Genomic DNA, 26,406 nt, shown 5'->3' with positions numbered 1-26,406 from the left:
ATGATGCCCTCTGAGAAGGGATCTCAGAGGCTTCATATTGTAGTGATAAATAAACTTGACTTAACTAAAATGACCTAGTCAAGTCATCAAACAAACAACTGGCAACCCTGGGGCAGGGGTGGGGGAAGTGGGGAGGTACAGTACCACAAAAGAAGGCAACAACAGAAAAGTGGAACAAAGGATATAAGACATACAGAAAGGAAAATGCAAAATGGCAGGCAAAAATCCAACTATATCAACAGTAACATTAAGTGTAAATAGATTAAACAATCAATCAAAAGACAGAGATTGTTTGACAGAGATTGTATTAAAACCAAAACCAAAACTAAAACCCAACTACACACTGTCTACAAAAGATACAATTTAGATTCAAATACACAAATAGGTTCAAAGTAGAAGGGTGGGAAAAGATATCACCCAAATAGCAGCCATAAGGAAGGTAGTAGCTATACTAATTACAGTACTTCTAATCCCCAGAATCTACTGAAGAATGAAAGATCAATGTACAAAACTCAATTATATTTTTATGCAGTGAGTGAAAAATGAATATGAACTAACAATCTCCAAGAAATGAAATTAAGAAGACAATTTCAATTACAATAGCATTAGAAAGAACACAATACAGTTGACCCTGAACAGCATAGGTTTGAACTGCACGGGTCTACTTACACACAGATTTTTTTCAATACTAAATACTACAGTACCACACAATTCACAGTTGGTTGAATCTGCAGATGTGGAACCATGGATATGGAGGAAATAAACCATGTATACAGAGGGTGGACTATTAAGTTATACACAGACTTTCACCTGCATGGAGGATTGGCACTCAACCCTCACATTGTTTAACGGTCAGCTGTACTCAGACACAAATTTCTTAAAGCATAAAACCTATATTCTGAAAACTATAAAATACTGTTGAAGGAAATTATAGAAGATCTAAATACAGGTATACCTTGAAGACACTGTGGGTTTGATTACAGACCATCACAATAAGCAAGTATCACAATAAAGCAAGTCACATAAATTTTTTGGTTTCACATTACATATAAAAGTTATGTTTATGCTGTACTGTAGTCTATTAAGTGTATAACAGCATTATATGTTAAAAAAAAGTACATACCTTAATTTAAAAATACTTTATTGCTAAAAAATACTAACCATCATCTGAGCCTTCAGCAAGTCATAATCTTACTGCTGGTGAAGGGTTTGAAATATTGTGAAAATTACCAAAATGTGACACAGAGACATGAAGTGAGCAAATGCTGTTGGAAAAATGGTGCTTACTGTCTTGCTTGATGCAGAGTTACCACAAACTTCAATTTGCAAAAACCACAGTATCTGCAAAGCACAACAAAGCAAAGTATGTTGGTAAATGTAAAGATCTCCTAGGTACATGGATCAGAAGACTTAATATTGTTAAGATGGCAATACTTATCAAAACTGACTTACAACTTCAACATATAATCTCTATCAAAATCTTGGTTGGCTTCTTTGCAGAAATTGACAGGTCAATGCTAAAATTTATATGGAAAGTCAAGGGACCCAGAATAGCTACAATAAACTTCAAAAAGAATGAAGTTGGGGATTTACTACCAAATTCAAATCTTACTACAAACCTACAGTAGGCAAGACAATTGCTACAAGTACAAGGATGCACATAAATAGTTGTACCCTGCTATTCATGGGAGGATTGGTTCCAGGACCCCCATGGATATCAAAATCTGTAGATGCTCAAGTCCCTTACATAAAATGAAATAATATTTGTATATAACCTACACACATCATTCTATATACTTTAAATCATCTTTAGATTACTTATAATACCTAATACAACATATATGCTACGTACATAGGTGCAAATACAACACAAATGCTATGTAAATAGTTGCCCGGGTGTTTTTACTCTTCATAACTTTCTGAAAATTTTTTTCTGAATATTATCATCTACAGCTGGTTGAATCCACAAATGTGAAACCTGTGGATATGGAGGGCCAACTGTAGATGAATGGAATGGAAAAGCCCAGAAATAAAAATTCACTTTTATGGATGTTAAGACAATTCAATACAGAAAGAAGAATCTTTTCAATAAATGTTGCTAGGACAATAAATATCCATATGCAAAATACTGAAGCTGGATCTTTACCTCACATACAAATTTTACATACGAAAATTATTTCAACTGCATCATGGATCCAAATGTAAGAGCTAAAACTGTAAACCTCTTAGAAAACATAAGCGTGCATCTTTATGACCTTGGGTTAAGAAATGCTATTTTAGATATGACATCAAACACAAGAGCACAGAAGAAAAAAATTAATTGGACTTCATCAACGTTCAGTATTAGCATAAAACCTTTGTGCTGCCAACACTGAATGTAACTCACGTCGATGAGTTGTATGCTTAATAATGGGTAAAGTGGCAAAAATTTTGTTACATATTTTTCCACAAAAAAGTTTTTTAAAAAATCAAATGTTTAAAAATACTTATGTGTAGCAAATGATATCATCAAAAAAGTGAATGACAGAAGATACATGCAAATCAGATCTAAGTTTACTATCTGGAATATACAAAGAAATATGAGAACTTGATGTCAAATAATCCAACTAAAAAATGGGCAAAAATTTGAACAGACATTTCCTCAAAGAAGATATATAAATACAATAAGCACTTGAGAAGATGCTCAACATCATGAGCCATTAGGAAAATGCAAATCAAAACCACAATGAAATACTACTTCACAACCACCCGGAGAGCTCTAATAAAAAAGACATAATAACAACTGTTAGCAAGATTATGAAAAAAATGGACCCTCATACACAGTGCTGATGGAATGTATAATATTATAGCCGCACTGGAAAACATCTGGCAGTTCCTCAAAAGATTAAATATAGAGTTATAATACAATCCAAAAATTCCACTCCTAAATACATATACAAGAAAAATTAAAACATACGTTCATGCAAAAATTGAACAAAAATTGTTCACAGCATTATGCATAACAGTCCAAAAAGGGAAAGCAAATCAAATGTTCGTTAACTGATGAATAAACAAAAAGAGAAACAGCCATAAAATGGAATATTATTTAAAAAGAATAATGTACTGACACTGCTACAGCATGTATGAACCATGAAAGTTTTGTGCTAAATAAACAGTCACAAGAGACCACATACTCTATAATCCCATTTATATGAAATGTACAGAACAGGCAATCTACAGAGACAAAAAGGTAGATCAGTGGTTGTCTAGATCTGGGAGTGGTTACTGTGGGTTAATGGGGAGTGACCATTAATGGGTATAATGTTTCTTTTTGGGGTGATGAAAATGTTCTAAAATTGACTGAGGTGATAGTTACACAATTCTGTGAATACACTAAAAATCACACTTTAAATGCATGAATTACCAATGGGTACTCTGTATCAGTGGGTTCCACATCTCCAGATTCAACCAACCACAGATTAAAAAACATTCAAAAAAGAAAACACTTCCAGAAAATTCAGAAAGCAAAATTTTAATTTGCCACATGTCGGCAACTATTTACATAGCATTTACATTGTGTTAGATTTTATAAGTAATCTAGAGATGATTTAAAGTATAGATTATATGCAAATACTACACCATTTTATAAGAGACTTGAGCATCCTCGGATTTTGGTCTGGGGTCCTGGAACCAATATCCTGAGGATACTGAGGAGTAATGTATATGGTTTGTACATTTTATCTCAATAAAGCCCTTATATATATTTTGATACATTTTTAAAGCCTTATCTTAATATCAGATCAAATAGATTCCAGGTCAAAAAATATCTCTGAGATATATTTTTAAGTGAAAAAATTAAATAATGTTATTTATATAAAAGAGAAAAATGGTTTTTATTTGTATTTACATAGTGTCAAGTCTTTCAAAAAAAGCATAAAAATGAGGAAAACATGTCACAAAATAAACCACAAGAAGGATAGCAGTCTCCAGCATGAAAGTTGAAAAAAGGCAGACAACTACCTTATTCTCCCTGAGCAGGGAACACATGCATTGCACAACTTGAATTTTCTGCCATTTTGCACAATGTCACAAATGAGAAAGTGCCGCAATGATTGATTTTGGGGTTACAAATAAATTTTAGTGAGTAGGAAAATTCTAAAACCCAGAATTCACAAATACTGAGAACTGATTCTAAACAGTTTTATAATCTCTGGAAGGAAAACCAAATATTTTTTAGTTCTTTTTTTTGTTTGTGGTAAGATATATATACACAAAATTCACTATTTTAACCATTTTTGTGTATCCAATTCTGTAGCATCAATTACATTCACAGTGTTATGCAACCATCCAACCATCACCACCAATCTGTTTTCCACAGTGGCAACACCATCTTACATCCCTACCAGCAATGTACAGGGTTCTAATTTCTCCATATCTTTGCCAACACTTTCTGATTTCTTTATTAGAAACATCCTAGTAGATGTGAAGTGGCATCTCATGGTTTTGATTTACATCTTTAATGACTAATGACCTTGAGAATCTTTTCACGTACTTATTCGCCACATGTGTATCTTCTTTGGAGAATTGTCTGTTCAGATCTTTTGCTCATTATTTAATTGGATTCTGTGTTTATTCTTATGTTGTAAGCATTCTTTATATATTCCAGGTAGTAGATTCTTATCTGAGTCTCTCATTTTGTAGGTTGTTTTTTTACCTCCTTGACAATATCCTTTGGTGCACAAAATTTTTAATTTTTGATAAAGTCCAGTTTATTGATTTTTTCTTTTGTTGCTCACACTTCCGGTGTCATATCAAGAATCCATTACCAAATCCAAAGTCATGAAGATTTACCCCACGTTTTCTTTTAAAATTTTTATGGGTTTACATGTTCTTGGATTGGAAGAATTAATATTGTTAAAATGGGCCATACTACCCAAAGTAATCTACAAATTTAATGCGATCCCTATCAAATTACCCAGGATATTTTTCACAGAACTAGAACAAATAATCCTAAAACTTATATGGAAATCACAAAAGACCCAGAATTGCTGAAGCAATACTGAAGAAAAAGTATGAAGCTGGAAGAATAACACTTTCAGACGTCAGACAATACTACAGAGCTACAGTAATCAAAACAACATGGTATTGGTACAAAAACAGACATATGGATCAATGGAACATATAACAGAGAGCCTAGAAATAAACTCACAGACCTTGAGTCAATTAATCTTTGACAAAGGAGGCAAGAATATACAATGGAGTAAAGAGAGTCTCTTCAGCAAATGGTGTTGGGAAAACTGGACAGTTGCATATTAGTTAATGAAGTTAGAATACTTCCTCACACCATACACAAAAATAAACTCAAAATGGCTTAAAGACTTAAACATAAGGCAAGACACTATAAATCTCTCAGAAGAAAACATAAGTAAAACATTCTCTGACATAAATCTTAGCAATGTCCTCCTAGGGCAGTCTACCCAGGCAATAAAAATAAAAGCAAAAAGAAAACCAAATGGGACCTAATTAAACTTATTATAACTTATAACTTATTTTGCCCAGTGAAGGAAACCATAAGCAAAACAAAACAACCACCTACGGAATGGGAGAAAACATTTGCAAAAGATGAGACTGACAAGGGCTTAATTTCCAGAATACATAAACAGCTCATACAACTCAATAAGAAAATTTTAAAAAACCCCAATCCAAAAATGGGCAGAAGACCTAAACAAGCAATTCTCCAATGAAGGCATACAAATGGCCAATAGGCACATGAAAAAAATGCTCATTATCATTAATTTTAAGAGAAATGCAAATCAAACTACAATGAGGTATCAATCACCTCAAAATAGTCAGAATGGCCATCATTCAAAAGTCCACAAACGATAAATACTGCAGAAAGTGTGGAGCAAAGGAGATCCTTCTACAGGAGGGTAGTTTGGTATAGCCATTATGGAAAACAGTATGGAGAGTCCTCAAAAAACTAAAAGTAGACTTACCATATGATACAGAAATCCTACTCCTGGATATATCCAGAGGGAACTTTAATTCAAAAAGATAAATTTACCCCAAGGTTCACAGCAGCACCATTTACAATAGTCAAGACATGGAAACAAGCTAAATGTCCATCAACAGATGACTGGATAAATAAGTTTTTATATATTTATACAATTCAGCCATAAAAAATAAAATAATGCCATTTGCAGCAACATGGATGAACCTAGAGATTGTCATTCTAAGTGAAATAAGCCAGAAAGAGAAAGAAAAATACCATATGGTATCACTTATATGTGAATCTAAAAAAAAGACAAACTTATTTACGAAACAGAAACACACTCACATAGAAAACAAATTTACGATTATCGGTGGAGGAAAGAGGTAGGAAGTGATAAATTGGGAGTTTGAGATTTACAGATACTAACTACTATATATAAAATAAACAAGTTTATACTGTCTAGCACAGAGAACTATATTCAGTATCTTGTAGTAATAATCTATAGTGAAAAAGAATATGAAAATAAATGTATGTATGTATATAAATGACTGAACTATTATGCTGTACACCTGAAATTGACACAAAACTGTAAACTGACTATACTTCAATTTAAAAAAATTGGGTGGAGAAATAGACAGAACAGGCAAAATGGAATTTAAAGTCAAAAGCATTAATAAAGACAAAGAGATGCATTACTTAATGAATAACAAATAGCCATTCACTAAAAGGAAAGACTCTATGTATCTAAAAATATAGCTCCAAATATATAAACTGAATGTTGACAGAATTAAAATGAGAACCTAATCCATAATCATAGTGAGAAATTTTAACACATCTCATTCAGAAACTGATAAAGTAGACAAATTGACTAGGGATACAAAAGATTTGTATCAAATGAATAAAATAATAAAATTGAGCTAATATATACATATATAAAAAACACAAACCAATTTGATAAGGCTAAATAATGTATGAATCCAACTATATGACATTCTGGAAAAGGCAAAACTATGGAAACAATAAAAGGATCAGTAGTTGCCAGTGGCTGAAGAAAGGCAGGGATGAATCAAGGGAATGCAATATTTTTAATGCAGTGAAACTAGTCTGTAAATTACTATAATGGTAAGTCCATGTCATTATACATTTGTCCAAACCTATAGAACATAAAATACAGAGCAAACCTTAATGTAAACTATGGACTTTGGTGATAATGAAGTTTCAGTGTAGGGTCACTGCTTGTAATAAATGTATCATCATGGTGGAAGATGTTGTTAGTGCGAGAGTCTGGGTATGTGGGGGGAACGGGGTGTATGGGAACTCTCTGTAATTTAACTTTGCTGTGGACCTAAAATTAGTCTAAAAAATAAAGCCTACTTGTGAAATTTTTTATAAGGTTTCATAGGTTTAGCTCTTATATTTAGGTTGTTGATCCATTTTGAGTTAATTTTTTTTAATATGGTGGGAGGTAGGGGTCCAAATTCATTCTTCTGCTTGTGGAAATCCAGTTGTCCCAACATTATTTGCAGAAATGATTCTTACCCCAACTAAATGGATTTGGCATCCTTGCCGAAAACCATCTGAGTGCACTGAGAGGATAAATAAACTATTAACACATGCTATACGTTAGAGAAGATAGGAACTGAATGAGGACAAGGGGTGGGAAGAAGACTTTTCACTATTTAGCTTTGTATAATTTTAAAACTTTTGAGCCCAAGTGAAAGTACTACTTATTCAAAAGCAAAAAAAAAATTTAACTTTTTAAAATACAATTACATAGGCTAGCCAAAGAATAGGATGTATATCTGACAACAGACTCATGCTTGGAATATATAAAGAATTCCACAAAAGCATTTGGGAAAACGCAAACAATCCATAGGAAAAATATATGGGCGCAACTTGAACAGGCATATCACAATAAAAGATATCCAAAGGCCAATAAACATACAAAAAGGTACTCAATTTTACAGTTTATCAGGGAAACACAAGTTAAACTACAGAGTTATACTACTACATATCCATCAGAATAGCTAAAATGCAAAAAAAGACAGAAAATATCAAGTATCAGCAAGAATATGAAGCAAAAAAAAATCACAAACATTACTGGCAGTATTATAAATTGATACAACCACTTAAGAAAACTGGCAATATTTAGTAAAGCTGAATGCATGTGCAACTAATGACTCGGAAAGTCCACCCTAAGATGCATAATCAACAGAATGTGTGCGTATGTTCCCCAAGAGACACGTTAAACACATTCATAATAGGAAAAAAAAATGACTAGTAAATAGTAAAAAAACAACAACAAAAAATAATATCCACCAACATTTGAATGGATGAATAAATTTTAGTATATTTATAAAACGAATGCTGTGAAGACAATGAACAAACTACAATCACAAGCAATGTGAATAATCTTACAATGCTAAGCAGAAGCTGTCAGTCAAACGAGTGCACATTGTTTTGTTCTATTTTTAAAAGTTTTAAAACCAGCAAATTAACCCATGTTGTTAGAAGTCAGGATCATAGGTAGTAACTGGAAGGGGACACAAAGGGCATAGACTTATAGGGTGCTAATAGTGTACTTTCTCACTGTGGTTGCTGGATTTACAAATGTTCTTACTTTATGTATATTTACTGGACTATATACTTAAGATTTTTACACTTTTATTTATGTATATTTCAATAGGATATTTACTTTAAAAATTATACATATCATTAAAAATAAACCAATACTTTAGACTCCCATCACAAAACTATTCTGTATGAGTAAATCTGTTTACTACCATGCTCTCTACTATAAAAGGAAAGTTTTCATACAACTTTTCTTTGGCATAAGATTGCCTTTTCCCAAGCTTCTGCAAAGATAAGCAAGTTCCATTATGTCTTATGCCATATTAAATGATCCACTGGACTCAATAGTTTATCAAACAGACATCAAATGTGCAATTGTAACAAAAATTAATTTCACACTGTTCAAAATTTGGCAGTAGACCTATGAAATGCTCAAGTGTAACATGCTATGACATACCATCTGAGAACCACTGATCTAACTCCACTTTGAACATGTAAAAACCCAAGTGTTTCTAAAAGTGAAACACGTAGTTAAATTTCAGAAGTATATCAAAACATGGTTTGGTACAGAATTAGTAAAATTATGAAGGCACCTATATTATAGGTTAAATAGGCTTTTGTGATCTTGCTAATCACCATTTTCCAGCATTTCAATCCACTTACCAAATTTGAGTACACAATTCATACTTTGAAAATTCTCTGCGTTTTTTTCTTCTCTAACTAGATGGCAAAAACAATACTGATGTTTCTAATGATGCTTAATTCTTATTATCAAAATACCACAATAGCATTTACTGAAATACTCTAAAGGAAAAGTTTACATAGTACTTCAACTTTTAAAACTATGGTATCAGTCAAACTAATTGTAAATTAATTATGTTCAACTCAAATAAAAGTGACTAACCAGATTCTGAATAAGAACAAAGGTAGAAAAGTGGTAGTCTGCCTGGTATTATCTGGCCAGGAAAGAGCTTTTTTTTTTTTTTTTTTTAATAAAGTTCAAATTTTACTGCTTTTAGGCTACACAAGCTTTTATACTCTGTAAGCCTTATACTAGTTAACCTGCCTAGCCCCTGAAGGTATCTATCCGAAGCTGGTCTATTACATGGGAAAGCCACATTTAGGTAAAATTTTACATCTGCCTCAGTGGGTTCATTTGTTTAAAAAAATTTTTTTTGAGGATACCATAACCTGAAAGAATTTTTATAAGTAAATACAACAACATGAAAAAATTTTAACTTGGAGCCGATGTTATTTTACAGATAAGGAAAGAGAAGTCTAGTCAGATTCAAACAAACCTGCCCATATCTAATTCTGTCCTGCTGGTACTAATTCAGATATCCTACCTTGAAACCATACAACAAAACTGGGGGTGGAAAACAGAGAAAGAGAAAACTGGATCAATGTTAAAACAGCCTGGATTGCAGCCAAAAGCATGAGCTAAAATCAGTCACATATCATGCACATGAGATCCTCAGCTCCCAGGCATCTTTAAGAGTAAAAGCAATGAATTTCAGCCATGACAAATTTCTACTTCTAAACCATATTTCAAAGTAAAAAAATCTTGGTTACATTTTTTAAGAAATTCTGCTATGATGAGATATTCCATTTTAAATTTTCTAATTTCTCTGTCCATTGCTTTCCTGTGACTTGGGAATACTATGTCTGGTACTTAGTCTGGAATTATCCACATATGTTGTACTCTTTTAGCAAAGCTATAGTAAAAGTGTATAATAAACACTTTGCCATCTAATTCAAAACAAAATAACCCACATTCCACTGTGCTTTAAAACTGTGACGTTTGAAATCTTTTCTCTTCTCTCATTTGAAAAGATAGGTATACACCAGTAATTGAAGTATTTTTGTAAATGTTCTGCTACAGCCATACATATACCTATCGAGTTATAACTTCATCACTGCAATTTGTAGTGCCCCAAAAGCAGTACAAAGCAATGAGTACCAGATAGTCTGTCACAACTACTCATGCTGCCATCGTAGTATGAAAGCAATCATATACAATACATAAATGGGTAGAACTGTGTTCCAAAATTTTACTTTATGAACACAAACATGAATTTCATAAAATTTTCACATAGGACAAAAAACTCTTGATTTTTTTCAACAATTTGAAATGTAAAAAACATCATTAGCTCACAAGTCATACAAAACCAGGCAGCAAGCTAGATTTGACCCATGGGCCATATTTTGCCAACCCCTGATCTAAAGTAAGGTCCAACAATTAACAAGTACAGAACTTCCAATTAGAATTTTAGTGCCCTACTCAAATAGGAGAATCAAGGATTATCCACTGCTTGAGGAAGTCTCAAGACAAAAAGAGATCAAGATAAAAAGAAAAAAAAAGATCAGAAAATAAAGTTAAGGAGATCTTTCAGAACATCAGTTGAATAAGAAAACAAAGAGAAGGAAACCATAAGAGAAAAAGTAAGAGTATGAACCTAGAAGTGCTAACATTCAAACAGTAACAGTTCCAAAAAGAACGGGGGTGTGGGGATCAAGCAGGAAGAGTATGAAGGGAGGGGGTCCAAATGAAAAAAATTTTAAGTTTAAATTTTCTTTTTACCATAAATGAAAATTATAAGACTAAGTGAAAAAGCACAGTGCATTTTTAAAAATGATGAAAGAAAAAAAAAACAGACACATCACTGTATTTCAGAACAAGGATAGATATTAAAAGGTTCCAAGAGGTAAATTAAACAAACAAAACCCAACTGGGGTTGTACAAAGGAGCAAAAATCAGACTAGCATCAGCCATGCTGATTACTTTAAGACACTGAAAGAGATGTTTTCAAAATTCTGAGGGAAAAAAAAAATTTAACCTAGAATTTCATATGCAGTCAAACTACCATTTAAATGCAAGAATAAAATAAAGAGAAGATCAAAAATGCAAAGGCTCAGAAATTTTACTCTTAGCAATTCTTTTTTAGGATGTACAAACATGGGAGTAAACAAAGAATGGAAAAGCCTGTGTAAAGTAATTAGAACCAAGAGTCTCTTCAGAAAGTGGGCTTGAAAGATTATACTCTCAGTTATAAGGGTGCATAAGCAAATAATGATCGTAAAACTTAAAAAAAATTAATAAATCTGACCAATAGCATAGGAAAAAAATGTTACTATCTGGTTTCAGAGTGAAACAAAAAATTTCTCCTGAGAAGTACCAAATACAAGTTAGCCTATAAAGTAAACTCCAAACCAACATCTGCCAGTTCCAAGCAACACCAAACTAAAAACTTCAGTGATTTTGCATTGGTGGCACCTGAAAGAAGCAAAAACTCTTTGGAGGCTCGCTCCCAAACACCAGGTCAAGCAGGATTTATAGTTAAACCCCTAATAAACATGCTCACAATCCAAAACTACAAAAACACTGGAAGACACCATCTATTATAATCAGAAGCAAGTAGACAGAAGCAAGTAATAGTAAAATGAGATCTCAAGAACTTCAGATAATAGAATTATCAAATATAAATATGAAATCAGAATACTTCAGATATTTAAAAAATAAAAAGGAAAAGGAAAAACAAGAAAACAAAGCAAACACAGCTAAATGTAATTTAAGGGAAACCATTTATTAGTAAAAATAAAATATAAAGTATATAGGAATAACTCACAAAAGATATGCAAGATTTTTCTAGAGAAAAATACTGTATGATATTCAAAACTAAAAGATTTAACCAAATGGAAAGGCATACAACATTTATGAACAGGCAGTCACCGTATTGTAAAGATAGCATTTTCTCCCAAATTAATCTATATATTTAAAATACTAACAAGTTTTTCTAAGTGAACTTTTCACAAAATGATTCTAAAATGTATAAAAGCAAAAAAATCAAGATCTGTCAAGATAATCTTTAAGATGAACAAAGTATATGTGAAGGGGAATTAAATTACCTTAATGAATAACAAAAGTTTATGATAGCTTTACAATAAGAAATAAGGGCAGAAAAGAGGGAAAAACTGATTTTTAAAAAAACTCTCCTACATCAAAATACGGCATTCTAAAGAGTAAAAGAAAAAGTCAGGTGTATTAGTTACCTATTGCTGTGGAACAAATTACCCAAAAACTTAATGGGGTAAAATATTACAATAAGTCATTATCTCTCACAGTTTCTTTGAGTCAGGAATTTGGGAATGATATGGCAAGTGGTTCTGGCTCTGAGCCTCTAATGAGGTTCAGTCAGATGTCAGCCGGGACTGCAGACATCTGAAAGACGACTGACCATGCTGGAAGATCTACCTCCTAAGTGGCTCATTCACATGGCTGGCAAGTTGGTGCTGGATGTTGGCAGAAGGCCTCAGTTCTTTACAGAACTGCTAGAGTGGCAGCTCTTTTCACCCAGAATGAGGAACCTAGAAAGTAAGGAAAAAGCTGTATACCTTTAGTGAAGCTTCAGAGATAACTGTTAATTTTGCCGTATTCTCCTGGTCACTCAAAGAAGGCCTGAGTCACTGAGCAGAGACTATAGGAGGGTGTGAATACCAGGAGAGAAGAACACAGAGGCCATCTTAAAGGCTGGCTACCACACCAAACCACAGTGAGTTCAGAATAAATTTTCAACTTAAACAGCCAACCAAGGATCAGTATACAGAACATATCAAGAATTCTTGCAAATCAAAACCAAAAAAAGTGAGCAAACTAAAGAAAAACAGAAGACATGTGGACAAGTAATTCAGAGGCAGCAACATAAATCACACACAATGAGCATTTAAAAAGTATTAGTCATTAGTACCGCATAATTCACACTATTTACACATCATTAACGCATAAACTTTAAATATTTTTCTAAAAATGATGCATTTGTGGTCATCATCCTTGTTTTTTCCCACTTCCCCTTGGGACCAATGTTCATTCTAGACACTGGCTGGGGATGAAGGTACAGTTTGTGGCCACAGAAGAGACATAGGTTAATGTATCCAACACTGTGAGCCCAACCTTAGAACTTGTCCTCAGAAAAATAGTGATAGATCTCAGTCAACCACTCACAAATATTGGGGGGGGGGGGCAATAGATCTACAGTGAGCTATTTACAAATGGTTAACTTTAGTTACTTAGCACTTTTTTCATCTTTACATTGTTTTGGGGCAAGCTCTTTATGAATTGTGATGGGTACTCCAAAATGAAGGACTATAAATGTATGAAACTGCCACCTTCTACTATTCAATGTTCTGACATTTTTTCCAGTGGCTCTACATTATCACTTTCTTATTGTCCCTTTAAAGAAGCAGGTCTCAAACTTTTTAGTCTCAGAATCCTTCTTACACTCTTAAACATTGAAGACCTCAGAAAGCTAGTTTAGATGGGCTTTATCCATCAATATGTACAGCATTAGAAATAAAAATGAGAATTTTAAAATATTTAATATTGTAACAAATAATTGTTAATAACTAATGTTTCATTAAAAATATTTTATTAATTCATTTAAAAAGAAACTTATTGAATGTTTAACATCTTTATCAGAATAAACTATAATTTCCAAAACAAAATCTTTTTTAAAGAGTGGCACTGATTTCACACTTTTTAAATTTCATTTAGTGTCTAGTTTAACAGAAGCCTAAATACATGCTTTTGCATTTAAATCTGTTGTGATCAGTTGTTTTGAGAATATAAAGAAAACTTGGCCTCTTACAGCTATGTACTTAAGAAAGATGAAGATTATTTTAATAGCCTTTCAGACAATTTGTGGATATTCTGATATAATTCAAAAAATTTTAAGTGTATTTATTTATTTCTAAATGTCAGTTGCAATGTTAAATTTCAAACTATACTGATGAACTTTTACTGCTCCCTTACATTAAAATCTATTGATCTATTTTTCACTTTGAATGTTTCCTATGCATGATTTTGTAACATCATGCATTGGTCATTTGGAAAATATTGGTTCACTACGTAGATCTTCCAAATGTTGACATTTCATTGCACAATACCAAAAAAAAAGTGTTTAATATCACTACCAATCTCATTAGAAAAGCCTTTAAATAATGAGAAGCTATCAAATCCATGGTAGCAGATACAAGTTTCCAAAATTCTAATTTTCATTTAAAAGCTCAATTTTCATCATTGGCAATATATGTCAGCTGTTTTCCTTGAAGTGACAAGGCTCAAATAAATCATTTCTAAGAAAATGGCTGTCAAATATCTAAGCCTGAAAACCACAGTTTGTTAATCATTCTTTCAAGTAAAGATTATTTTCCAAGAAAAAAAGCAGCTAATTCAGCTTGGAATTCAAACAACTGCACAAGTACTTCTCTTATTGCACCTCAGTCTGCAGCAGAAGCACTTTATGCATTATCTCATTTCATCATACAGAATATTAAGAAGCAAGATTTTAAAAATGTTTACTGCTTCATCAAGGCCTTAAACTAACATGATTTTTACTGTTTTTGGTAGTTTTACTCTAAGTGTGTGGTGGTAAAGATACAATGCCTTTTAGAATAGTTTGGAGGTACTATCTTAAGTCCTGTTAAGGTGCCTAGCAGTTTTACCCATCACTGTTTTTTGTATCATTAATATAAATGTCAGAACAGTGAATAAGGCAAATGAATCAGTGTTACAATGAAAACAGTTTCAACTGTGCCAGCACCTGAAAGGGTATAAGAAACAATCTCCTTCCAGGGTTCCGAGGACCAACTTCGAGAATCACTACTTTAAGGTATTATTCTCATTTAGTGTCTGCTAAGAGGTGTATACATGAGGAAATGGAAAGCAATCAGATTCTCCTAAACTAAAATTTTTGATGTACAGATACTAGACCTTGTACACATTTAGGATTTAGAGCAATAGTTCACAAGGTTTTACATTATTTAGGTAGCTGAAGACGTTTGGAATGCAAATGACTTTGTCAGATGTGCTGTATTTCATTAGATGTCAGAAAAACCTAGAAAAAATACCAACAATTTAACTTCTTGCCTCTTCTTTCTGCTTACTATGAGATAATCACAAAAGACAATGAGGGACAACTGGAAGTCAACAAAAATAACAGTAGCACAATTTATTGGGCGCTTACCAGGTGCCAGGCAATGTACTAAGCAACTTACAATGTACTAACTCATTTAATCCTCAAAATAATACTATGAAATATGTATAATTATTCTTCTTAATTTATGGATGTTCAGTAATATATTCACAATCATTCAAGTAGTAAATAGTGGAGCTCAAATTCAGGTAGTCTGACTTTTTTTTTTGATGCTGATTTTTTTTTTCAGGTAGTCTGACTCTTGAATTGCACGTGTCTAACCAACCACAATGCTAGAAGTTGTTAGAAGTGTTTTTCTTTGACACATCTTTAATAACTAATTGCTGATAACTATATTATCATTCAAAAATTCAAGTCTGTTTATGTCAAATAGGGCATTAAAGAAAGCAGGCCTAAAAAAAATCCCCTGAACAGATAAGCCACATTCAGAACTAGCAAACTGCCATATATTACACGTACTCATGGAGCAAGAACTTCCAAAAGCTCAGAGGACTCCCCAAAGTGGCTCACCATGCTCAGTGGTAGAACAGAACCACAGTGAGCAGGTACTCACTACTTCCAGAGGTGCTCCCTCCCACTTCCCACGTGACCGTTGCCATCTTAGACTTTTCACAGAAAGTTGAAGATTCAAAAATAGAATCATTTTCCCATGTTGATTCTTCCATTATTCCCCACAAAAGGTAAGAATATTAAACTTAAATAGATGTAAAAAGTTAGCACAAAAGGCAATAATAGAATCACAGAAGTTTACTAGACAGGAATTAAACTTTACACTGCAGACCTGGAGAGGCTATCTAGGTGACATAACAAATTTATAGCAGAACCCAATGCAAGTTACTCTCAATCCAGATCTTCATCCACATCACCATGGTGTCTCAGAAATGCCCTCCTGCAAAAGTCTCATCTCCTTCAAGAGTTCATTTGAGTTTGTTCAGATGCATCAATATATATTTGTATTTTTATACTGTATTATACATTACAGATTTGTACATACCCACTATGGATAGCTATTCTGACTCAATCTGAAATAAACCTAAAAAAAGTCACAAAAACACTTTAAAAAGTTCACTATTGACATTCAACAAATTTTAACTAGTTCTTCTATTTTGATTTTTTGAACACTCCAACAGCACATAGATCAGCCTTTCTCAAAATATTTAAATCCATGTTTCTCAAAAGTATGGTAGGTTCCAGAATCAGAATTACATGATACTTGTTAAAAATTCAGATTCCTGGAGTCATCCCCAAATCAACTGAAACTGTCTCTGAAACTCCCAAAATTGTATTTTAAAAAGCTTTCCACACAGCAAAGGAAGCCATAAACAAAACAAAGACAACCTACAGACTCAGAGAAAATATGTGCAAACGATCCAACTGACAAGGGCTTAACTTCCAGAATATACAAACAGCTCATACAACTCAATAACAACAACAAAACAACAAAACAAGCAACCCAGTCAAAAAATGGGTGGAAGAGATAAACAGACATTTCTCCAGTGAAGACATCACAGATAGCCAACAGGCACATGAAAAGATGCTCAATATTGCTAATTATCAGAGAAATGCTAATCAAAACTACAATGAGGTATCACCTCACACCATTCAGAATGGCCAACAAAGAAGTCCACAAATGATAAATGCTGGAGAGGATGCAGAGAAAAGGGGACCGTTCCACACTGTTGATAGGAATGTTAAGTTGGTGCAGCCACTAGGAAAAACAGCATGGAGATTCCTTTAAAAACTAAAAATATACTTACCCTATAACCCAGCAATCCCACTCCTAGGCATATATTTGGAGGAAACTCTAATTCGAAAAGATACATGCACCCCAATGTTCACAGCAGCACTAGTTACAATAGCCAAGACATGAAAGCAACCTAAATGTTCACTGATAGATGACTGGATAAAGAAGCTGTGGTGTATATATATACACAATGGAATACTACTCAGCAATTAAAAAAGAAAAATGCCATTTGCAGCAACATGGATGATCATCATACTAAGTGAAGTCAGTCAGAGAAAGACAAATACCTAGGATATCACTTCCATGTGGAATTTTTTTAAAACGACACAAACGAATTTATTTATAAAACAGAAAGAGACTCACAGACAGAACACAAACTTATGGTTACCAAAGGGGAAGGGTAGGGAGGATAAATTAGGAATTTGGTATTAGAAGATACAAACTATTACATAAAACAGATCAACAAGGTCCTACTGTATAGCAAAGAGAATTATATTTAGTAGCTTGTAATAACCTATAATGAAAAAAGCATATATGTATGTACAACTGCATCACTATGCTGTACACCAGAAACTAACATAACATTTTAAATCAACTATACTTCAATTAAAAAAAAGAAAAGGGGGGGACTCTCCAGATGATTCCCATTCATTCAAAGGCTATTTATTAAACATTCACTCTACTGTATTCTAGTGGGAAACACAGAACAAATGAGTAAACAAAAACAAGTAAACATTTTGGATTTTAACTGTGCTATGAAGGAAGAAAGGTACTATATCTAAGAGTGACCTGGAGGACCACAGCTGTCCCCAATAACCTCAGGAGATTGGTTCCAAAACACCCATCAGGTACAGAGAGCCAAGTGTACTTTAAAAAGAGCAGCCAGAAACAGAATTCTAAGGGCAGTGAAAATACTCTGTGTATTATAATGATGGATACAGGTCATTATACATTTGTCTGAACCCACAGAACGTACACCACTAAGAGTGAACCCTAACATAAACTGTGGACTTCGGGTGATTGTGACGTAGGGCCATTAACTCTAAAAAATGTACCACTCTGGTGGGGGATATTGATAATGGAGGAAGCTATGTAGGTCTTGGGGTATATAAGAAATCTCCATATGTTCCACTTAATTTTGCAGTAAACCTGAAACTGCTCTTAAAAAATAAAGCCTTAAAAAAATTAAAATTAAAAAAAAAAAGCGGTCAAAGGAAGGTCTTTCTGCAGAGGCAACATTTGAATCCAGGAGTCCTTCATTCAAGAGCAATGGTTCTCAAACTTAGTGTGCATCAAAATCACCTGGAGGATTTGCTAAAAAAGACTTCTGGTTAGAAGGTCTGGAGTGGGGTCCAAAAATATGCATTCTGAATGAACAAGACCACAGGTGATGCTGATGCTGCTAGTCCAGAAATTACACTTGGAGAATCACAGATCTAGAGTTAACAGCTAAAGGGTTTGAATAACACTAGTGTGTTAAAAGAACAGAAAAAAGGCCATTAGGAGGGAAGGTAATGTCACTGTTTTCAGAACCACTTAAGATGGTGAGTTAAACTACCAGCTATGGCTACCCAGACCAGAGACGGAATCACAGGTTGTTCAATAATACCTTATACTTGCAAAGCATTTCAGAGTTTATAAAAGCACTTTCATTATTTAATTCATTATTTAATCTGACTCAGTGAAATATAAGTGAAGGACTATTAGCTACATTTCAGAGATAAAGAAACTGAAGTACAGAAACATTATGATCCTGGGGGAACCAGAAAACAATTAAGTGGCAAAACTATGTCCCATGACTCTAAATCCAGTGTTCCTTCCAGAACATTATGTTCGATTTTTTTTTTCAAGAGTAATAAGCAAAGGATACATACAGGAGTTAATACTAACAAGTTATTTTCTAGACTAGCTGCCTAAAAACATGGTGGCTTCCAGACTTAATTTGTTTCAGATACTGGTTAGAAAGCCACATTACCTTAAGACTTACAATATAAGTCCCATCTATTTATTTCTCCTAGTTCAAAAACAAACGATGGAGAAATGGAGAGGGAAATTCAGACTATTCTTCTCTCTCCTGCATAAATAACAGAGAGACAATTTCATAACCTCAGTCCTTAAGCCACATCAACCAAGCACAATTTTCATCTTGTGTTCCCTCTAAATCTCTCACCTAACCCAGGGTCCCACAAGAACACTGAATCCCAAATGTCTTACTATACTCATGAGGCCACAAGCAGTTAGTTATATACCCATTATCCACCCTCTATATACCCATTATCGTTTAGTATCTTCTCCATCAATCAAATCCTTACTCTTAACCTAACAATCTTACCTGTAAGTCTCAATAATACTCCAAACCCCAAACTGAAATTATATCCTCCCTCCACCACATACAACATACATACATACACACATACACACACACACCAGCTTCTGTGCCTGTTTCTTTTATATGCATTAATAGCACTGCCATCTACCAAACAAGAAACCTGGAACTCAGCCTAGACACGTGTCTCTCTCATACCAATCTCAATTGGCCCCTTATCTCCATTCCCATAGCTACTTACAATTAGCTACCACTAATAATAAACTAGCAGCCATTTCTTAATAACTACCATGTACTAGTGACTTTACACACTTCATTCTATCAGTAACCCTAGGAGGTCAGTATTTTGTCCTTGTTTCACAAATGAAAAAACTAATGCGTCCAAGCCACAAGTAGAAAGTAACAAAGTAGGCATCCAAACTCAAATGTTTCTCCCAAAGCCTGTACCTTTCCCCTATACCAAAATGCTTCTTTCTTCAATACCTGATATCAATCCCTTTACTACTTTCTCCAAATGCTAATTTCTCCCCTAGATTACTGCCATGATTGTCCTAACTGGTCCTCCTTGGTTCTTTTCTTTCTTCCCTTCAATATGCGAAGTGGTCTTTCTAGATCACAAATGTGATCCTTTTATCCTACTGATAAAAAAATCTGTTGAGGGCTCTCTTTGGTCTAACTACACTGTATACACTCTACAGGATGAATCACAAACCCTTTAGTACAGGTCCACAATCCCTTACCTGCAGTCCCAAAATTCAAAAGCTTTGAAATTTTATATTTTTTTCCTGTTTTCAATAAAACCCACTCTGAATTGCAGAAGGTTATCTATCACATTAGAGTGATATTCACATGCTTCACTGCAGAAACATTAATGTTTGATAATAAGTTGTTAACCCAGACCCCTCTGGAGTGTTAGAGACTTTACCAGAAAAAATAAAATTTCCAAACTATTCTGAAGTCTAAAACACACCTGGTCCCGAGGGTTTAGATAAGGGATTGCAGACCCCTTACCTATTCAGCCGATCAGGCCAACCAAATTTTCACCAATCACTTTACACATTCCTTAGCTCCGGGGATGTGTAAGGTGTCCTGTGTCCTGAATACTCTCCAACCCAGTAAGCTACTCACCCTTCAAGAAATCTGTTCAAGGGTTTCCTTTTAAGTGAAGTCTCCCTGACCTTCTCTTGACTGTGCCACAACCACTGTACCAAGTACCCACCTCCACCGCTACACCTTATATGTTTTGTTTCCCCTATGCTGGACTGTGAATGAGCTCCTCATCGAGTATTTTATTCAATCCTAGCACAGTATCCGGAACACTGAGGGTTCATTAATGTCCAAGGAACTGAAATTCACGCCCAGCTCTCCCTAATTTCCCATTCCCTACAAAGTTCATTTTCCCCTAATATGCAAGCCCCTCACAGCTATTTTGTTTCCAGAGTTCCTCCTTCCCAATGTCATCTTAAAACTACTTTCTACCAGACGTCTTCTCTTAGCCCTAAATTCTCCAATGCCTTTAACCTCTATTTAATCCCTAGCCCTTCTCTCCCCTAGCTTTTAACAGGTAAAGTTCTCTCCCGCTAAGGTAATTCATCCTCACAGCCCTTATCTCTTACCCACTCCCTCAATACCACTCCGTGCTGGGCCTTCCCTCCAAAACGCTTCTCACAAGCGGTTTCCCAGAGCCCCTCTTCTATCACAGTCCGGTCCACCCGCTCCCGAACCTGCGCTCGGCCCGAGTCCACGCCTTCCCAGCCCGCATCCGCACATCGCAAACCTCCCCAGCAGCCGGTGTCCCCTCCCCCCGTCTCCTGCAGCCGGCACCCCTCCCTTCACCCTCCCCGAATCTCTGGAGGGCCAGCTTCTCTGGAAATTGTCCAGGAGCAGTGTCTTTCACCTATCAGACCCCTCAGGACCACGCCGGTCCGAGAGGCCCCGGGCCTGAGCACCTCCTTCCCCAGAGCCTCCTCGGCCCCGCAAATCCCCTTCGGCCCAGACTGCGGGCAGGGCCTCCCGCTCACCTTGCTGGATGTCGCCGTTGCTGCCCCCCGGAATGGGCACGTTGAGCTGGCGCTCGGGCTCGGGCAGGCAGCGCAGGCAGAAGGAGTGAAGACAGGGCAGCAGCTTGGGCTCAGCCTCACGCCGGCTCTGCAGGCTCTGCTGACACACCGCGCAGGTGTCCAGGAGCGAGGCTGGCGGTCCAGGCGGCGGCCCCGCCGAGGGACCCGGAGCGGGAGCCGAGGCTGGAGCTGGGGCCGGCGTCGATACCGCCCCTCCGGGAACTCCAGGGCCCACCGAGGTTGCAGGGGCTGTAGCAGCCGGGGCCGAGACCGAGGAGGCCGCGGCCACCCCCCCGTCGTCGGGCCCGGCCGCGCCGCTCTCCGCGCCGGCCCTGCCGCCTTCCTCCTCCTCCTCCTCCACCAGAACCGCGGCGAGAGGCGGCTCCGCCTCCTGCGCCGCGGGCCCAGCGACCCCGGCAGTTACCGGCGCGCTGCCGCTGCCCCCGCCGCCGCTCTCAGCCTCGCCGCCGCCTTTGTTTTCCGCCATGTTTTCCTCTTTGAACCCGCCGGACCGCCCCGCGCCGCCCGCCGCCGCCGCCGCCGCCGCCCCCAGCCCCAGCCGCAGCCGCAGCAAGAGCGGCCGCCGAGAGCGAGCAAGCGAACGAACGAGCGAGAGCGCGCGCGCACGCGGCGCCCCCACCCTCGCGTCGCGCAGTTGCAGGAGGGCGGGCGCGGCGCGCGCACGTACGCACGGACGTCTTCCGGAGAGAGGCGGGAACTCAGGGCGCGGGCGCGCAGCCGTCGTCCCCGCCCATCCCGACCTCGAGGGCCGGCGTGTCGAGTCCGTACCCCGGCGCTTCAGCCCTCAGTGAGCCTTAAAAGCCAAAGGCAGTTGACGCTGAACTACCTGGCCGGGGGTGGTTATGAGCTCGGACGCAGCGGTGGTGCGGGAAGAAGAGCGGGAAAGGATAGAAGGCCGGGGCTGGTTCCTGCCGAGCCAGCGTCTCCCGGGCGGCTCGGTCCCCAGAGGCAGGCGTGTCTCCGCGGAAACCTCCCTCGGCGCACGGTCAGACGCCCCCGCCTCCTGACTCCGAGGTGCCGACCTCCTGGGTGTCTCTGCTTTAACTGGCTGCGTACCTGTTGGTGCTTGTACCTCGGAGGAGCAGTGAATCGAAGCTTTTTTTTTTTTTTAACTGGTGGCGTACCAGAAATAGGCCGAAAAGATCTAGTGAGGACGAAACTCTTTAACAGCTATTTTTAGCTTCTTAAGGTGATTGATTCTCTGACGTTGCTACGTATCAGAAAACCAATCAACTGAGAAGCTTTTTCAAAGTAGAGATGTGCCAGGACCACACCCCAGACCTGCATCAGGAAGTGGGGGAGAGCTGATGAATGTTGAAAGTCGCTTTTGCTGAATCTGATGTGCGTCAGCTTGGGGAGTCACCGATCTAACCAATATTAATGTCTCGAGAGTCCCACTTAGTGTCCTGGTGAGACTGCAGTTACAAATGCCCTCACAGTGTCGGTAATGGAAGCTTCCAGGAAGGGTTGTCTTTATTTGAGAAACAAGTACGACGGCTTTTTAAATATTAGGATCATGAAGTAGGCTTTATTTCCTCTTCTGATAGTGTTTTCCCAGGAAACTGTTACTCTTGAGCTGGTGTAAGTCCTTAAAATAAGACACCTCAAAACGTTTTTCATTTATTCATCAAAAAATATTCACCCCTTACTATGTGTCAGGTAGTGTTTTAGAGATGCTAGGATTACAGCAGAGAACAAAGAAGATCCTTACTTTCAAGGCGTTTGCAATCTAATGGAGGAAGATTGACATAAATATATTGCAGAAGTATATATACATAGATAAATGCTATGAAGAAGAAAAAATAAAAGAGATTAGAGATGATTGGGGAAGTCCTCTGTTGATAGGTGAACAAGCCTTGTGGTCCTCTTGCAACAGAGTGTTATAGGCAGGGGGCTAAACAGTCAGTACAAAGGGCCTGAGGCAGGCAGAGATTTTTGGCTTGTTAGAGGAACAGCAAAGAGTCAATGTGGCTGCAGTGGCTTGAAGGAGGGAAAGAGCAGTAGGACATAAGAGAATTAAAGGAGCCAGGACATATACAGAAATGGTCTTCAATTTTTTGAACGTTTGTGCCCTTGAAAAGAACTTTGAAAAACTATCTTCTCCCCTCAAACATATGTTGACTCTTAAAATTGTTTGTAATAAGTGAAAATATTTACAAAGAGTGCGATTTCTGACATTTTGCAATACTAACATTTTTCCATTGTCACAAGACTTTTTTCCAAGTTCACTTCAAAAAAATAAATTAGTGGGCCAAATTTCTCAAGCAATATCTTTGCTTCCTTGAATTTTTCTTAACCTTTTGATGCCTGCTACCATTGCCTTTATTAAAATCCAATATAATCAAAATGAGTGTATGTATATTCATGTGTGACTGAAGCATTATGCTGTACACCAGATACTGATACAACATTGTAAACTATACTGCAATAAAATATATATATATATATATATATATACAAAAAAAATCTAATATAAAAGTGTTGTTTTTGGAGAGGCAGCATGGAGGCTGAATCTGCTCTGGAGCCAAAGTGCCTGGTCTGAAGCCTCGTTCCACCACCTACTAGCTGTGTGATTTGGGGTAACTTAGCTTGCCTGAATTTCTTCATTTGTAAAAGGGCGTTTGCTCACGGTAAGACCTACTTCAAGGTTGACAATTAAATATTTGTAAAGTGCTAACAGTACCTGGCGATTAGAAACATGAAATGAATGTAAAAGTAGACCCAAAGTTCATGAAGGGAACAGAACTGGAGGGAGAAACAAAGGTACCGCAGAGAAAAATCTCAAGAAGAGAAAGCATGCTGTGGGCTGAACTGAGCAGTGGGTATAAGTAGAGGCTGTATCCAGCCATTCCCCTAACCTAGACTGTCTTTTACCTCCACCCGCTTGCCTGAGCATTATAAGAAAAACTCAGTCCTACTACTCAGCCATAAAAACCAACAACATAACACCATTTGCAGCAACATGGATGCTCCTGGAGAATGTCATTCTAAGTGAAGTAAGCCAGAAAGAGAAAGAAAAATACCGTATGAGATCGCTCATATGTGGAATCAAAAAAAAAAAAAAGCCACAAACAAGGCATAAATACAAAACAGACAGACTCATAGACATAGAATACAAACTTGTGGTTGCCAAGGGGGTGGAGGGTGGGAAGGGATAGACTGGGATTTAAAAATTGTAGAATAGATAAACAAGATTATACTGTATAGCACAGGGAAATATATACAAGATCTTATGGTAGCTCACGGAGAAAAAAATGTGACAATGAATATATATATATTCATGTATAACTGAAAAATTGTGCTCTACACTGGAATTTGATACAACATTGTAAAATGATTATAAATCAGTAAAAAAAGTTGAAGAAAAAAAAAAGAAAAACACAGTCCTGAAATAAAGGAGAGAGCTATCAGTAGGTGTCTGGTAGCTCTGCTTTGGAGAAGACTTCCCTGATATTGCTGGTAACCGGAAGTGAAAAGAACTTTCCAGGTGTCCAGAAGAAAACGCCCTCAAAGGGAATGACATAGATAGGTGAGCAATGGTGAGCATAATTCATCATCTGGACATAGGAGATTGGCAGCAGTAAGGCAGAGTAGCCCAAGATCAGCATTAGGATCTGCAATGGCCAATTCTACCACTTCTGGACGGAGCAGCCATGATCAGCAGCAGGAGTGGAAGAGACCATGAGGACCAGGAGAGGAATGCTGAGCTGCAGTTGAGATTTGGGGCATTTCTGTTAATGTACCTTACTTGTAATCATGAGTGGGTGAGGCCAGGGGATGTAAAGGTGACATTTTGTGATTTAAATTTCACTTCTCTGAACACAGGTACATAGGCATGTGTAACTTGGACTTAGCAGGAAATCCAACTTCAGAGCAGGCACATTTCTAGTGCATGTGTCGCAAGAGCAAAATTAAAATGGTGATGTTGAGGAGGGCAAGATTTTTGTCCAGAGGTATGCCCAGTGCCGTGGAAAAGAAAGGCAAGCACAAGAAATGATCTGTTTTGGCAGAAGACAGGTCAGGCCCCTGGATTCTCTTATACTGATGACAACAAGAACATCACAAAGGCATCACCTAGGGAGAAATGCATTTGGAGAATCCCAAGAAGTACATCCCTAGAACAAAAATGGTCTTCACTGGCACTAAGAAGAAGGCAGAAAAGGCAGACTTGTTAGTTTACCTCAAAGCCACTAATGAGTAGCAGTTGGCCCTCTGCCTTATTTCTTACAAAACAGGAATGTCTCAACTTCTTTTCTGTGTAACATATTTAAATTGACCTCATATAACGGAATCAGATCATGAATAGCTGATAGAATTTTTTGTTGGACAGTCCTGATTTAAATAATGTTCTCTTGTGGTTAAATTAATATGATCAGCTTTTTGAATTTTGATAGTAATTCCAATTCAGCAAGCACTATCACTGTTTCCCCCTTCTAAAGATACGATTGGACTTGCTTGGTAATGTTCACCTTTTCACAGACATGGTGAATGCCATCTCAAAACCTATAGGTTTTTGGTTTTAATTTAGATTTATATAACTGATTATATGAATATAATATTTAAATGTTGGGGAAGTCCCTTTATTGTCTCAGAGAATTTAGCAAGACTCACCTGTGTTTCAGTCTGTTCATCAGGCTGTGAAGGGCTGAAGATAAGGTAACAATGTATATATACTTTATCTTTCTGGTTTTAACTATGCCAGTCTAAAATCCCCTATATCTAAA

The 26,406-nt window shown here is 36.8% G+C and overlaps 1 protein-coding gene and 1 pseudogene across 2 annotated transcripts in view; one reads left to right on the top strand and one right to left on the bottom strand.

Annotated features, from left to right (window-relative positions):
- Positions 1 to 22,279, bottom strand: part of TRIM33 (tripartite motif containing 33) — a 110,782-nt gene extending 88,503 nt beyond the window's left edge. For both annotated transcript variants that reach the window (XM_015247479.3, XM_072967994.1), the window contains exon 1: positions 21,623 to 22,279. In XM_015247479.3, the coding sequence (XP_015102965.2) occupies positions 21,623 to 22,148 (526 nt within the window). In that variant the 5' untranslated portion in view covers positions 22,149 to 22,279. The remainder of the gene's footprint in view (positions 1 to 21,622) is intronic.
- A 245-nt stretch (positions 22,280 to 22,524) lies between these two features.
- LOC107034477 (cytochrome c-like) lies at positions 22,525 to 25,883 on the top strand (annotated as a pseudogene).
- Positions 25,884 to 26,406: the final 523 nt, after the last annotated feature.

The sequence above is a fragment of the Vicugna pacos genome, chromosome 9, assembly GCF_048564905.1.
Source record: "Vicugna pacos chromosome 9, VicPac4, whole genome shotgun sequence".
Classification (NCBI taxonomy): Eukaryota; Metazoa; Chordata; class Mammalia; order Artiodactyla; family Camelidae; genus Vicugna; species Vicugna pacos.
Note: the sequence above shows the minus strand (reverse complement) of the source record. Positions and strands in the feature narration are given on the sequence as shown.